The sequence below is a fragment of the Olea europaea genome, unplaced genomic scaffold, assembly GCF_002742605.1.
Source record: "Olea europaea var. sylvestris unplaced genomic scaffold, O_europaea_v1 scaffold1666, whole genome shotgun sequence".
In the NCBI taxonomy this organism is placed as follows: Eukaryota; Viridiplantae; Streptophyta; class Magnoliopsida; order Lamiales; family Oleaceae; genus Olea; species Olea europaea.
In genome coordinates this window covers 137,354-154,719 of record NW_019234329.1, presented here as the reverse complement: position 1 = coordinate 154,719, position 17,366 = coordinate 137,354, and the positions used below count along the sequence as shown (strand labels likewise).

Below are 17,366 nucleotides of genomic sequence, written 5' to 3'. Positions count from 1 at the left end.
TTTTTTAAACATTTGGTGGGAAAATAAATTTCTTTACAGAATTTTAAAAAACTTTTGAACATAAAACTATTATCAAATATAAAATATGTTAATTAATGGAAGTTGAAGATAAGAATGACATGAAAAATTATTAGAAACACAAGTGCTATAATGAATAAAGATTAGCCTTTGTTTGAGCCACATTATTTTTTTTATAATGCATTTTTGAATAGTGTATTGATAATAAATGTGTGGTTCAAAAATAAAGAAAGGTTTTGAATTTACGTGTAATATTATTTTATTGAAAAACGTGCAGTTGAAATGATGTCCAATCACTACTTAAAAAAATATTTTTTTGAAAAAATATGGCTCAAACATGGCCTAAGAATCTCAAGTGCAATTAAAATATGGTGTTAGAAATAAAAAAATGTTGTGTAGATATAACTACATTGTTCAAAATTTTTTTTTTTATACTTTTCAATTTTGTCCCACAATTCTAAAATTCTAGCCCCAACCTGCCCACATGTAGAGGTGTTAAAAAATGTCGGATCATGTGAAAGAATGGCTAGATTCAAGTATCAACAAAACTGTGGACTAGCCCGTCTATAGATAGTTGGGTGACTGGTGTCATATGAGGCTCGACTTTTTAGACATTCGTTTTCTCTTATCATATCGCTAAACATTAACAAGTTGCATTGAAGAGAAAGTTTTAAATATATTATCTATTTTAATTTATGTGACAACTTTTTTTTAATGCAATTCAATATTAATATTGTAATGCTCGAACGGACATTTTGTTAGGATAATAAGTGTTTGTCTGGGCACGATTCTTGCTAGATTTTAAGATTAACTGGTGTCATATGAGGCTCGACTTTTTAGACATTCGTTTTCTCTTATCATATCGCTAAACATTAACAAGTTGCATTGAAGAGAAAGTTTTAAATATATTATCTATTTTAATTTATGTGACAACTTTTTTTTAATGCAATTCAATATTAATATTGTAATGCTCGAACGGACATTTTGTTAGGATAATAAGTGTTTGTCTGGGCACGATTCTTGCTAGATTTTAAGATTAATCTGGACCATCAAGCAAATTCTTTGAAATGTCTATCTCTCAAATACAATGAAATAAATTTCAAAATGGTTCAAAGGTAATTCCGCTCGGTTTGATTAATAAATACAGCTGCCTTTCTACTGTATATTGAGCAGAATTTTGCTAAAAAACTGTTGAAATTGGCTTTCAGACAAGAAGTGAATTCCTCAGAGGCAGTTGGATCCCTAATCCAAGACGCACCCGGTGCACAATTTACACTGTATACCATTTTTGAATTAAAAATCGTCAAAAATATGTTACCACTTACATTTGCTAAACTGTAGGAATCGGAGGGATGAGACTGGAGAGAATCTCGTTCACTGACAACCAAGCACAATTTTATTTTTTATTTTTCATTTTTTAATTTGGCTGACATTGCTCTGCCCTCAGATCTATTCAAACCCAAATTATTAAAAAAAAAAAAAAAAATTGTTGAAATTGAAAATTTGAGCACTAGATCCCTCATAAAAAAATATTCTTCTTAGCCAAATAGTCTACAATCGTAATTTTTTTCTCGATTATATTCATTGAATTTTTAAATTTTGGACGAAAATGGAGACGCCCAGAGTGGTGGATTTTCATCACAAAAGCACGGATAAGAGGCCCAGGAAACGACCTCGTTTAACATGGGACATGCCTCCCGCCCTTCCTCCCGATCATCCCAAGGTCTGATTTTATATATATGAATTTTTACAATTCTCTTACGTTTTTATAAAGCATTTTTAATAAGTTAGGGCTTTCAATTGAATGTTTGATATCTTGCACTGTTTACATGTGATTTAATAAAATTTGTTTGTTTGCTATTTAGGATTTATTTTAGATAAAATGTCTCCATTGCCTGAATTTCTGAACTTGTTTTCCTTTCAATGTGCTATAGTTCTGCGATCTTACTTTCTTGCGTCTTTTCTCTAAAACACGTGCTAGAATTTCCTTGATTGGGATAGAAGCTAAGAATTGGAGAATGTCTTGGTACTTGTGAAAAAATGTACTCTGGAAAGTTTTCTTTAGTTTGTCTTGTTGACCATAAAGTTGTGTACTGGCTTGATTTTGTTTTTCCATGGGTCTTATAAAAATATTTGAGGTTGAACTATTTGATAATTAAGTTTTATAGGTTGTGTATATTTAGGACAAACTTATGAATATTTCTGTACCAAGTAATGCAAGAATGCAAGAACAATCAATCATGTAACATAGTTGATTTAAGTGTTGAGAAATTGAAGGGATGGTGGTGAAGCTAATAAGATAAAAAAGTTTGTTGTAGTTTCACACTGATCATAGTGATTTCCCTCGTATGGATTAACTATATGGTTATTGTGTTGTCGTATGAAGACTGAATATTGTTTCTTGTGCAGATCCTTCCAACATTATACCTTGGAAAAGAGCTTGGGCCAGTCACCAATTATGCTTATTCTTCTATATATTACAAGGGGGTTCCCCACAATGGTTCTCCACCATGGAGGTCGGATGATAAGGATGGTCACTATGCTTTTGCCATTGGCGAGAATTTAACTTCTCGTTGTAAGTGTACTTGAAATACTTAAGGGTGTGAATTGGAGAGTGGCTTAAATGATAATTCTGATTGATGCTTTTTTAGGAGTTCTTTTAGAGCATGCTCCTCGAACACCTTTGCTGTGATAGCTTGTGCACTCTGCTATACATATGTGGGCCTCTCACATTGTTTCTTACATTCATTTTTCCAGAGTGGAAATGCTTATGTTAGGTTAGATTTTTGTTGTCCGCATGTTAGATTAGGTTTCTTCAGTTAACTATGCTGTCACCCCTCCACTTCAACAAACTAACCTTGATGTGGTAATTTGTAAGCCTTATTGTAGTACAAGAGGTGAATAACCTGAAGCAAGCATGGCCATCACTATTGAAGAACAAATCTGCCACCCAAATGTTTTTTTTGTAACTCATTTTTATAATAACTATATCTCCGTTTTACTTTAAGAAACATCTAATATAAAAATCTATGAGAGTATGTTAAGGAACATGTCTATGTTTTCATTCAGCAATAGTGCAGATAACTCGGCATTTATCTTGGAATCCATGTAAAGTTGTTTTGATACCGTCCTATAGTTGTGGATTCAACTCTCACGTGTTTGATGTTTCTTATGATCAATGTGTCCCCCCCCCCCCCCTTGATTGCAGGAACTTTTGGGCAAGTTCTTGAATGCTTGGACAATGAAAAGAAAGAGATTGTTGCGATTAAAATTGTCCGCTCAATACGTAAATACCGGGAAGCTGCCATGATTGAGATTAATGTCTTACAGAAACTTGCAAGACATGACGTTCGTGGCACACGGTAGATCTCTGCTTTCAATTTTTTGCTTAATTTATCTCCTAGAAGAAAAACTTGAAGTTATTTTGGTATAAGTGGTTTCATTCTTTGCAGTTGTGTGCAAATACGGAATTGGTTTGACTATCGTAATCATATTTGTATTGTAAGTATTTATTATAATTCACGGTTCCTTAAATTTGAAAGGGCTATGATATTACTTCTTGCTCGAATATTGTGCGAGTTAAAATCTTGCGGATGGATTTAAATGGTCTTAACAGGTTTTTGAGAAGCTTGGTCCAAGCTTATACGATTTTCTACGCAAAAACAGCTATCGTTCATTTCCCATTGATCTTGTTCGGGAGTTTGGCAGACAACTTTTGGAATCTGTGGCATGTGTGTGGACATATCTTTGCACCAAGATATATTGCTTTCATTCAATTTCTATATTTATCAAAATTGATATCTGATTTAGGCATCAATTGGCTTTTGCGTCCGTTTTTAATATTTACCTTATGATTTATAGACTTTAATCTATTATTGTTGCTTTTATTTGCAGTTATGCATGATCTGCGCCTGATTCACACTGATCTTAAACCAGAAAATATTCTTCTTGTTTCCTCAGAGTATATTAAAGTGCCTGATTATAAGGTATATTTCATCTAGCTCATTTCTTATTTTTTATTTTCTTAAATGATTTTACAATTGTACTGGGTCCAAAAAATGTAAAGCAATTTTTTCATTTAGGCTCAGGTTAACTTTCTTGTCTTCTTAGTAGTTTCATTTAGCTATATTTTATTGGTCAATATTTTTTTTTTTAATCTGAAATCGTATCTGTTTGTTCAACTTTCATATGAAGTGTACTTTAAAACATTCAATGAATGATTAATTATGCAATATGCATATAGGTTCCGTATTTCATTGTACACATCTTTTTGTTAGTTGTTCACCAATTCTTTTTCTTCTTTCGTATAGTAGTTTAGTTACATCTCTCATTTTTTACTGATTTTACAATTGTAGTCAGTCCAAAAAGGTAACACAGTTTCTTATATGTGGATCTGATTGCCAGAAGTTTGGAGTTATGCTAGGCTTAGGTTAATTTTCTTGTCGTCCTCTTAGTTTCTTTTGGCTATATTCTTATGGTCAACTTTTTATCTGACATCATTTCTATTTGTTTATCTTTAATATGATCAATGTTCATAAAAAATTTCAACGAATGAGCATGGTAATTAATTACGCATGTAGGTTCCCTTTTTCTTTGTATATGATTTACACACTTGTTACTTACATCTTGTTTGAGCCCCATTTTTTGGGGTTAATAGATTTTGGAATAGTGATCTTGAAAATGTGTGGTCAGAAAGTAAGAAAAAATTTGAGCTTACATGCAGAATATTTTATTGTGTGAATGCATGGTTGGAATTAGTTATGGAAAAAATGAGTTTTGGGAAAATGGGGATCAAACAAGAACTTAATGTTCAACAATTCCATTTTTCTTTTATATAATTGTTTAATTGTGTCTTAACTTAATGAGTTTGGGATTACTTCTACAACTGTATTTTTAGGCCCTACTTATTACACATTTTTATAAGAATGAGAATGAAAAATATAACTGTTACGGAATCAACACAAGAGATAGAAAGTCAAATATGGCGACTTGATGTGATGGATAACGGTCATATTTTTCATTTTTGTGGCCAAAAAATGGGAATGAAACGGGGGCTTATTATGTTGAGATGGGTAACGAGAGTTTTTGTACTTCTGAATTTAATAAACTAATTATAAGTTTTGATGCCTGATGATTTTTATTCCTCCTTTTACCTGGAATGAAGTTCCTATCCAGATCTACAAAAAATGCTACCTATTTCAAAAATCTGCCCAAATCAAGCTCTATAAAGCTTATTGATTTCGGCAGCACTACATTTGAACATCAGGATCATAACTATGTGGTGTCTACACGTCATTATCGTGCTCCGGAGGTTATTTTAGGTAATTGGTGGTTCTTGTATTCTTTTGTTTTCATTTTTAATTTGTTTCAGTTGGTTCAATGAGTTATTGCTAATGATATTTTCTGTAGGTCTTGGATGGAACTATCCTTGTGATATGTGGAGTATAGGTTGCATACTTATTGAACTGTGCACTGTAAGTAAAAAAGCAACATATATAGTTTTCCACTACCTTTTCCAATTACACATTCTGGGTTTTAATTAATATCTCGACATTGTTATTTATGTATGTGCGCCATTGTGGCTGGTCCATCTACTTACGAATCTTGTTCTGTTGATTGTATTACTGCGAAGGATCTATTTGCACATTGGGTTACTTGTCACATCTTTATATTCGTACTTGCACTCTTTAGATTGATTCATACTGTGCCTATTACCATCTAAGATGGCTTTCTAAGGAAGCATGCTAGTGCTGTAGTCAATATTTTTAACTGTCAATGCATCCATAAATTTTAATTAATTTATTTTTTATTTATTTATATTTTTGCAACAGGGAGATGCACTTTTCCAAACTCACGAGAACCTGGAACATCTTGCTATGATGGAAAGGGTTTTGGGGCCACTGCCTCAACATATGATGATGCAAGCAGAGTAAAATTCAATATATATATTTTGCATCATGTCATGGAATAAGCTGTGCGAATGATTCTGATAGTTACTTGTTACTTCTTCTGCAGTCGGCAGGCTGAGAAATATTTTAGAAGGGGTGCAAAGTTGGATTGGCCTGAGGGTGCAACTTCAAGGGAAAGTATGCGGGCAGTTTGGAAATTGCCATGTCTTCAGGTGATTATTAGTCTTGTAATCTCTAAACTATGCAGGAATTGTTTCTTTCTCTTGTATAGCTACGAAAAATTATATAAGAGTTTCTATTTTGGGGTTGGTTTGAGCCCCATTTTTTGGGAGAGTAGAGTTTGTATAGTGATTTTTGAAGAATGTCTGGTTAAAAAGCATGGAAAATTTTTGGGTTCATGTAAAATTATTTTTTTGAGAGAATATTCGGTTGAAAATGAATTTGGAAAAAAATTAGATTTTAAAGAATGGGGCTCAAACAGGGGCTTAGTTTCTTTCTTTGGGAGATAACAGAGCAAATAAATGATTGTCAAGCGTCTAGCCTGAGATGGTGGTAGGTGCCTGCCTGATTTATCTTTTGCTATCTGGAATACCAATTAATTCTACACTTGTCTTAGTAAATATTCCCACTTAGGCTGTTCTCTCAGAATTAAAATTTTGTTTTTACCTCCTCTTCCCTTTCTTTTTTATCTTATTCCTTTTAGATTATTCTTTATTTTTCTCTGGGTCTGTGGTTTGATTTATCTGTTTCGGAGAGTAGCTTGGATTTATGTAGGTTTTTGCATTCTAACTTCCACAGTCTGGCAAGAGACTGTATGTGGGGAGTGAGGGCAACTAGGTAGGTGCATTTAGCTGTTGTGGTCCTATTTGTTGGGGCATACTTTAGAATACGATACATGCATTTGTTCTTTCTGATCATCAAATGTTCTTCTATGATGTTTGGGAGAGATTTATTTAATAACACCGAGGCATTTGTCTTGCCTCTACATGTTATACTTTATGCATATGGACAACCGGGAACCTAATTGTTATTACACACATCCAGTCAGTATATTTAGACTAAGGCAATTTGCAATTTTCTGAGTGCGTATTTGGTTATTTTCAATCAACAACCACAAAGAGACTTCTTTTCAGCAGGCCTCAAACCCTTGAGATGTGCAAATAGGAATTCTATTAAAACCTGCTTTTCAGTCCCGTTAGATGTAGTGTACCTTAGAGATGAACTGCTAATTAAGCCTGTTGAAGCTAAACTATAATCTGCCTTCAGGTTCGCTTAGGTTTGCCACATAGTTATCTATTTCAGAAATTGCTGAAATTGAATACGGTCTAAAGTTGATGACATATCAGAAGTTTTGGATGCGATACCTTAGTCTGCAGCTGGAAGCAGGTCTAGGTGAACAGCCATTTATGAGAGGATTTGTAGGGCAGTTGTTTAAATGACTATAAATGTATTGCAGTTGCTTAATTGACCGAGTGGCTGGAAAGAAATTTTTTCTCGAGAACTCTGACAACTTACCAACTGATCATGGCAGCTTCAGGTTGTTTAACACTTGTGGCCATGTTAGAGTTGGTAAGAGGCGTGTCATTAATGACATTCTTTGGTACGCACAGAATATTAGAAAGAGAAGTTGACCTTTTGTTAGTGCAAAATATTTTACGTCAAGCTTTTGTTTCTTACCAACTGATTGTGGCAGCTTTAGGTTGTTTGGCATTTGTGCCCATGTTAGAGTTGGTAAGAGGCGCGTCCGAAATGAGATTCTTTGGTATGTACATAATATTAAAAAGAGAAGTCGACCCTTTTATAGGGCAAAATATTTTACAACATTAAGGTTTAGTTTCAAGTTTTCTTTTACCAGTATTTTTAATTTGACACTAAGCTTCCAAGGGTGGCACTTATGTCATCTCTCCACTGTATTCCAGAACCTGATCATGCAGCATGTAGACCACTCGGCTGGAGATCTGATTAATCTTTTGCAAGGGCTTTTACGGTATGACCCTGCAGAGCGGCTCAAAGCAAGAGAAGCTCTATCACACCCCTTCTTCATAAGGGACCTGAGAAGGGGTTTCTATCCTTTCTGATTGGATCATCTCATCAGTGCTTTCTAGTGGGAGTCCAAATGTGACCAAGCCCCACAGGGAAAAGAAAATCCACTTCGCGTTAAACCAAAAAAGGAAAAGAGAAAAAACAGAAGGGGAGGGGAAAGAGTACACAATGAAGATTAGCTGCTGTTAGTGTCAACTTCTGATGCACTTGATCTGCTGACCTGGTGTTTGTAAGTATGCGGTTTTCTCAGCTGTTTTGTATAATTCTCTCATTTCTTTTGTTGCTTTATGATTAATAGTATGAAAATGTCTCCATTTTATGAAGTCGCCGTTACTATCCCATCGTTTCCTCTGCTAGTCATGATTTGATGTGAAGATTCGAAGTAATATAATTTCTGATTAGAGAAGGTTAATAGCGAGACTTTTCATTTTTTTCCAGTTAAAAAAACTTTTCCTCTATCAACTTATAGCGAAGTTTCATGGTAGTCACCAAACTTTGTTTTGTTTTATAGTGGTTAGTGAAGTTTAATTTGCTTTAGCTTGGTCATTCAGTTAAACTATGTTATTCTTTCCAGCTTAAAATCCCAACGTGAAAATTTGAAGTTGCAACTGCATGGATGTCCTTCACACCATTGATTCTGTTAAAAAATTAATGGGTGCTATTTGAGCTCCTTAACGTAAACAAAAGTGAACTTCTTTGATTATTTGAAACAAAGTAAACTTTGATGACTAACACGAAAACTTCGCAATAAGTTGAGTGACTAACAATGTTTATTTATTTTCCCTTTTTTCACTCACTTTAATTTTTCTAAAGCTATAGGTTTATAGTTATATTTCAAATGATAGAATCTGAGAAATATCGATACCCACTTTTCTTTCATGAAATATTGAAAAAGTTGGTGAAAAATATTTGATTTCAAGATTTCGTGTTTACAGCTGGACTTTTCTTCTATTAACCCACCCGTTTGAATTTTTTATTAATTTAGTTGTTCTAAAAACTGCTACAGCAGAAAATTTCATTAAAAGTGTCATAATCATTTCTAGCTGTAATCGCACTGCGAAAATAAAATATTAGTCTAGTGTTTTTGGCTGAAACAAAATGACAAAGGTGCCTACAGTTGATTAATGGAGTTAGTTGTATTTGGCAAGAAACACAGCTTGAGGGAGCTTTTTACTGTGAATTATCTTTTATGCGAATAAAGCAGTTGGGTTGTTCCACTCAGGTAAAACTTTTTGGATTTACTCAAGTCTCAACATATGTAATCAAAGTCACACTTTAGACTTGGCCGTGTAGATGTGTTAGATGGTTAACTCCACTGTGCACAAGATTCAAATGAAGAGATTTCTTTAAAAATGCGCTAGGTGGTGGCGCCTCTATGGTACAGAGAGACTGGTGTGGTGAAGATAATACAAAGTTCGATGAAATGTGATTTTTCTCGTTAAAAGTAGATGGATAAGAGAGGTCATCATGTGAGAATGATGATGATCCTGTATGTATTTTGCTCACATTAACGAGACATGAGAATGTTGTAAGGTTTATAGATCTTTCACGGTCCTTTGACAAGGCTTTTGGAAAGTCAAGAGCCGATTTTGAGATTAAGAAGCTGCTTTTGAACTTATTTGGATAATTTTCTATAAGTGCTTTGTCTTATTAGAATAGCTTTAGAGTAAGTTGACTTAAGGCAGCTTCTACAAGATGCAGAAGCAAAAGACAGAGAATGTACCAAACTCGCCCTTCATATATTGAAGTGTCCTAGATTGGACAGAATAGTTAGGTATCTCACGTCTTTTGTTTGATCATACCTATTATATCAAATATGTTATACACGTTAATCAACACCACGCCGTCCCACGTGCACTAGCAGTCACACTCGAAAATTCAACGTGTCATCGTGTAATTGGCATATTGGAACTGCAGCCATGTGTGAGTGTTAGATTGGTAAGCTGTAGAGTTATCACTTGGTACCACATTGAGTCAAAAACAGAATTAGCTTTGTAGTGAAAGAGCCCGTTAGAGTGGGAATAGAAATTTGAGTCACGAGCTTCAAGTTTTACGCCATTTTCTTACAGCTGTTGTTACACATGACCAGTTCTTTTGTTTGTTTTGTGGGGCCCACCTTAAATACCATTCGGAGCCTAATCAATCATTATTTTCATGCCAAATTTGAATACTTTGGACTGACTGTGACAAATTTGTTAAATTTTGAGAATTTATTAGCTCTCTTGTTTTTTATGTTTATAATTATAAGTAAAAATTATGAAAATAATTTCTATTGTCCGAAAAAGAAAAATGAGAAATGACTGGGTAAAGATCCCACGGCATTTCCACGTGCCTCTGCAGACAAAGACCGTGGGCTTTATGGTAGGCCCAACCTAACATATGTGGGCCCGTAACTATGTATTTTTCCTTACTAATCTACAAAAGAAAATTGATGTTACTCTCCCCGTGCTTTGTTTTGTAGCATCATTAAAAGTGTCATAATCATTTCTAGCTGTAATCGCACTGCGAAAATAAAATATTAGTCTAGTGTTTTTGGCTGAAACAAAATGACAAAGGTGCCTACAGTTGATTAATGGAGTTAGTTGTATTTGGCAAGAAACACAGCTTGAGGGAGCTTTTTACTGTGAATTATCTTTTATGCGAATAAAGCAGTTGGGTTGTTCCACTCAGGTAAAACTTTTTGGATTTACTCAAGTCTCAACATATGTAATCAAAGTCACACTTTAGACTTGGCCGTGTAGATGTGTTAGATGGTTAACTCCACTGTGCACAAGATTCAAATGAAGAGATTTCTTTAAAAATGCGCTAGGTGGTGGCGCCTCTATGGTACAGAGAGACTGGTGTGGTGAAGATAATACAAAGTTCGATGAAATGTGATTTTTCTCGTTAAAAGTAGATGGATAAGAGAGGTCATCATGTGAGAATGATGATGATCCTGTATGTATTTTGCTCACATTAACGAGACATGAGAATGTTGTAAGGTTTATAGATCTTTCACGGTCCTTTGACAAGGCTTTTGGAAAGTCAAGAGCCGATTTTGAGATTAAGAAGCTGCTTTTGAACTTATTTGGATAATTTTCTATAAGTGCTTTGTCTTATTAGAATAGCTTTAGAGTAAGTTGACTTAAGGTAGCTTCTACAAGATGCAGAAGCAAAAGACAGAGAATGTACCAAACTCGCCCTTCATATATTGAAGTGTCCTAGATTGGACAGAATAGTTAGGTATCTCAAGTCTTTTGTTTGATCATACCTATTATATCAAATATGTTATACACGTTAATCAACACCACGCCGTCCCACGTGCACTAACAGTCACACTCGAAAATTCAACGTGTCATTGTGTAATTGGCATGTTGGAACTGCAGCCATGTGTGAGTGTTAGATTGGTAAGCTGTAGAGTTATCACTTGGTACCACATTGAGTCAAAAACAGAATTAGCTTTGTAGTGAAAGAGCCCGTTAGAGTGGGAATAGAAATTTGAGTCACGAGCTTCAAGTTTTACGCCATTTTCTTACAGCTGTTGTTACACATGACCAGTTCTTTTGTTTGTTTTGTGGGGCCCACCTTAAATACCATTCGGAGCCTAATCAATCATTATTTTCATGCCAAATTTGAATACTTTGGACTGACTGTGACAAATTTGTTAAATTTTGAGAATTTATTAGCTCTCTTGTTTTTTATGTTTATAATTATAAGTAAAAATTATGAAAATAATTTCTATTGTCCGAAAAAGAAAAATGAGAAATGACTGGGTAAAGATCCCACGGCATTTCCACGTGCCTCTGCAGACAAAGACCGTGGGCTTTATGGTAGGCCCAACCTAACATATGTGGGCCCGTAACTATGTATTTTTCCCTACTAATCTACAAAAGAAAATTGATGTTACTCTCCCCGTGCTTTGTTTTGTAGCATTGCTTGCTTTGTTCTCACTCCTCGGTAGTTGAAGAAACTTTCTCATCCTCTAATGACTATTTAGGACACTTCCATTGGATAATAAGATGTTTTGGGCAACTTGACAACTTGGCCTTGTGGTTATTATTGTGGTTTCTTCTGTTCCTAGAAAACATCTGAAAAAATCTGCTATGAAACTATCGAGCAGAGGCAAAAATATGAGCGATATTCACTTTTAAGAATCACGAGCATATGCCTATACCATTACTTTGGTGCTTAAATCGAAATCGAGGTTGAGTTTTTCTGAACTCGAATGTTTACTTGATTAGTCGAGACATGTCAACTACGATGGATTTTTTACTTCACTTGATTAGGGTTGAATTTAAATTGAAAATGATAGAACTACTTAATTTAGTCGAACTCGAGCTTAATAGAATGGACTGGACTGACTTGAGTTTTCGAATCTAGAAATTCTATTTATTTTAGATTATTCATTAATTAGTAAAAACCAGCGTAGGACATGTTTTTTAAATCTCGACGATTCTTGAAAATCCAAAAACTCTATATTTTCCTTTTCTAACGTCACTTATAGAAACCTTTTCAAAACCCTAGCGCCAGTTGGACATCATAAGGGCCCGTTGGGCCCACATGTCACGTGGGGTAGGGTCCATTCAAACAAAGCAAAGTCTGCTTTATAAAATCTCCCCTAATCTTCTCCCCGCCAATCACATATCTCCTCCCACGTGGGAATTCAGGCCCCACTGCACCTCAATATTCATTACTGTATAAATAATTTAATATATAATATGCTATATTCTATCAACTTTCTCCTAACCATAAAGCTCTCTCTTCAATTTTCTTCTTACCCTTTCTATTTCCTTCTTTAATTTCCACATTTTGATCTCTCTTTAAAGGTTTCTTGATAACGAAGAAGTCATCCATGGGCGATTCTCCAGCTGAGTACATCCATATGGTAACTAAATACGTATATATAATAGTCTTTTTATGTGTTACCTATGATTTTATGAAATTTTCTCATAGAATTTCCTCCTTGTTCTTCCCATCTTCTTTAAACTTTCCTTCAAGTCTTCCTTTTGTGATTTCAATCAATTATGTTTGGTGTCTTTTTGCCTAAATTCGTAAGTATTCAAAACTTTTGCACTTGTTCCAGTGGCTGCTTCTCCTTCTCGGGGGGGGGGGGGGGGGGGGGGGTTTTTGAGGTGGTGGGGGGGTTTTTTTTTTTTTTTTTTTTTTTTTTTTTTTTTTTTTAATTTTGCCATTAACGTTAGCAGTGTGGAAGGAGTTGGAGAAAGAAAACAAAGACTTCTTTGATGCCTACGCGCAGAGGAGAGATGAGAGAGAATCAAGGCAAAGAATCCACAAGATGCGATTGGATTCCGATACCAACAGCAAATGAGGCAAACGACGTCGTATTATAATTCTCTTATATGCTTCATGATCATCCATCCTCGTTCCACGTGTATTATATTAGTCGATCACACAATAATAAGGTTATAAATATTTGTCCTTTTGAAAAAACAAATTAGTAAGAAACAAAAGCCAAAGTGTTTTTCGCTTGGGATACTTGATGACTAAGATGCATGGTTCCTTGACACGTGTTGATTGTTTTATTATTGTCTATGTCTTGCTAGGGTTTGGAAACTTGCAATTTCAATTACGCTATGTTCTTCGGTTGTTTCTGGAGGATAGATAGATGACATTTTGTGTTCATAAATGTAGTGTAGAAAGGGACCATATGAAAGGGGAGGGGATGCCTTTTTGTTCTTTATGGGACTGTGTATTGGCCTTTCTTTTGTAATAATAATAATGAGATTGGAAATTTAGAAGTATGCGTGTAAAAACACTGCATATCATCGCTGTTTTGAAATCAACGATTTGGGTCGCATGAACCCTTAGTGTTTCAAATGTAGTTATTAAAATCGGACCGGATGGACCTAGTCGATTGGGAACCTACGAACCAGATAATGGTCAGATCTAATCCGATTTGTATCAATTGGTTCGTTAGCTTATGAACCGGTCAAGAACCGCTCAAATTGATTCATAACTGTCTGAATTGGATGGGTTCGGAGAAAATAGAAATTTTAGCAAAGAAATATATTATCTCTTTGTTTTAAAATTTACCCTTTTTTAACTAAAATTCGACCTTACAGTGGTCCACCTTTTGAATCATTGACTTGATGATTGGTTCAAGTCAACAATTGGGTGGACACGATGACTATGGTTTCAATTCAATACCTAACCAAATGTTTATAATGGTTTGGTTTAGATTTCAATACTTAAATGAACTTGAAATCAAATTGAACCGTTTGCTCTTGTAATAGTTAATACGACGATTTATTGGTTTATTTTATACTTCATTGAATTTTCTTGTTAGTTGGCTTTTCTGGACCATTTAAGGTAATAATGATTTATGATAATATTTTCCTATCTATTTCGGAAAGAATAAATTTAGACGTAAAATATTTATTGTTGAACTTTGTATAGCTTTGATTGTTTGCAGCTTGTATTGAGGCAATATTATAATAGTATTGCAACATTTATCTGCAGAAAGTTTTCACCAAGTGTTACATAAGTGTTATATTGAGAATTTAGATTGGTATTTGTTAAATATTTTTCATCATTTTGCATGTATTTATTTTTTGTTTTGCGAATAATTTGCCTCCGAAAGAGAATTTTATTTTCAAAAGTCTTTGAATAGGTGCATCTGTTCGTTTTTAACAGTCACTTCCAACAGATGTATGCAAGGATTTCAAGGGACACACCTATTCAAACAGTTACCTCAATTTCTATAAATTATGGGCGAATTTTCGTTTGCAAAACACATTAAAAAATTATTCTTCTTTCTTTCTCTTGGCATCAACAAGTTCTTTTCGAGTGTCTTATTGGTTTGATCAAATAGTTACAATTTGAATCAAACGTCTCCATTGTATCCTGAGAGAGATTTTCTATCATACCCCAATTGTAACTTTGTTGGATAGGGGAGAAACATCTCTTTAAAGATAACGTTCTTTCGTGCCTTGGAATTCATTAAGTTTTCAGATTTTCCTACATTTTTCTCAACAGTGTTTATATTTTTTCGCTTGTTTGAAATTTGTTATTTTTATGTTGTTAAAATTGTGGAATGAAATCAAACGAACAACAATACATAACTAGATTTGGTTTATAATTTTTTCAAACCATTTTAAAAATAATTTGATTTAAAAATAATTCAAAAATCATCAATATCAAACCGTTGTATAATTACTTGAACTTTATCAATTTGTCAAAAACAAAATTGGTATGCTAAGTGTTAATTCAAGATACTATCGAATTCTCAATTTGTAATATTAAAAATAAAATAGTTTTATAGATTTACTTTATCAGTGAAATTTCATCTATAAATATGTTAATATAAATATACAAACTAAAATACTAAATTTAGAAAATTTTGTCGATAATAAAATAACAATTAGAAAAACATATCTAACATCATATTTAAAAAGAAATAAAAGATATCTTAAGTTACTAACATAATATTTTATTAGTGGCTTTTTAAAAAATAAAATACAAAGAAAAAATATTTTTTTTTTCCTTATCAAAAATCAACTATCATAGTACTGTCGATTTTTACTGGTGATATCTGTGTCAAGAATTTTGTGGATGACACTAAAAACTTCCATATCTCGACAATGTTGACATAATAAACACTTTAAAACTACAAACACATCACTTCAAAAACATTATAAACATTTTCAAATCAGAAAAAAAAAAGAAAAAAAAGAAGGTGCAATATTGTTTAAGCAGACATTCAACTTTTCTTTTTAGTATTTTATTTTATTTTATTTTTTTTTGTGTGTTTTTTTTACTCTTCATATCTTAATGTGGCTTTGGTTCTAACCCTGATGGATAGTTCAGTGGTCAGGCCATGGATTGCCTTTCCAATGGTAGTGAGTTCGAGTCCTCTCAGGACTACTGATGTGAGTATTCAGTTGTAAACTTTAGAATCCCGTGAAATTAGTCGAGGTGCATGTAAACTGGTCCGAACACCTATTATCATTAAAAAAAATGTGGCTTTTGTTCCAACACACTAAAGCCAAAACGGGATGGAAGATGAATCTTTGGCAAATGCACGGACTCAAAAGAAAAGGGATCAAGACGATTATATAGGCAGAAGTATTTGCAGCACAATGTTTATCACAAGACTCTTGCCAAGGAGATTTGTGATGCATTGGAAGCTCATTATGTGTCGGAGGACGCTATAAGTAAGAAATTCTTGGCCTCTAAATATTGTTCTCATCTAATGGTGGATAATAACAATTGAGCCATCGTCTTCTCATTGAAGAGGAATTTAGAATGAATAATTTTGAAGAACAAAACTAGAACGTCACAAAAGGGAATGTCGTCTTTTAAAAATACGAAAGCAAGATGACAATGTAGATTTTTGGTTTAGGCTTCATAGGAATCCTACTTAGGAAGTTTAGTTTCTAAACTTATCTTTGAGTCCAATGAAGTTTTATTATAAAGAATGGATGATGTGTTGGAAAATGATTCATGTACAAGGGTTTGGTTAATGCCTAATAAAATGTCTACAAGTTTTGTTTACTTCTCTTGCATCCTTCTGGCATTTTCATAATATAAGGCCATTAAGTGTTTTAACATTATATTATTACTTTGAAGTGCCATTAAGTGTTTCTCTTCTTACTAAGATTATGCATGACATTAAATTTGGTAGTAAAATGTCAAATATTGTATATATGCACTATTGCAAACTTAACCCTTGTTTGGTACCCATTATTTCAAAAATAAATTTTTTTCTCTTATTTCAATCATATTCCTCAATAAAATATTTTTCATGTAAATTCAAAACTTTTTTTATACTTTTTAACCATAGATTTCCCAAATATTTACTATTCAAAAACTCATTCTACATTAAAAAAAAAAGGGGAAGAAAGAAGGAAAACTGAATGTAAAATGACCTTGGCTAACATTTGAAATATTTTATACTAAGTAGAAGTTTAAGTCCACAAGACTCTTTTATCTATACATATTTTTCCCCCCGAACATATATATATATATATATATATATATATATACTTTTTTATCTATGCATATTTTTCCCCCCCGAACATATATATATATATATATAAGGAAAAAAAATTCAAAAGCTTCATTCATTTTGAAATGTATGATTGTTATAGAGATTTTTAAAAGAAATGATTTTTTGACATTGGACAGTAAAATATGAAAATACGTGTCAAGAACTTTGCATCAATACAGCCAAAAGTTGACAAGAATGGATTCATTTCAACTATCATTTTGTATCTCAAAATCAAACTATAAAGCGTCTTGTATAACTTTATTAAATTCGACCACAAAATTGAAAGAGATTCTATTTGTATCCTGGATTGATATCCTTTGTGCACTCACTTTCGGTAAGGAAAAAAATATTTTCTTCAATAACGTGCATTGAAATCGAGAGTTTGTGTTTTTATATTATTGCAAAAG

The 17,366-nt window shown here is 33.4% G+C and overlaps 1 protein-coding gene across 1 annotated transcript; it reads left to right on the top strand.

Annotated features, from left to right (window-relative positions):
- The first annotated feature begins 1,235 nt into the window (after positions 1–1,235).
- On the top strand, positions 1,236–8,507 carry LOC111377509 (serine/threonine-protein kinase AFC1-like). Its single transcript, XM_023000622.1, has 13 exons — positions 1,236–1,741; positions 2,428–2,603; positions 2,670–2,736; positions 2,828–2,915; positions 3,155–3,380; positions 3,471–3,519; positions 3,635–3,749; positions 3,913–4,004; positions 5,183–5,339; positions 5,428–5,492; positions 5,850–5,947; positions 6,034–6,139; positions 7,847–8,507. Exons 1-13 carry the CDS (start codon positions 1,628–1,630, stop codon positions 8,003–8,005), a joined length of 1,512 nt encoding a protein of 503 aa, XP_022856390.1. The 5' UTR covers positions 1,236–1,627; the 3' UTR covers positions 8,006–8,507.
- The last annotated feature ends 8,859 nt before the right edge of the window (positions 8,508–17,366 follow it).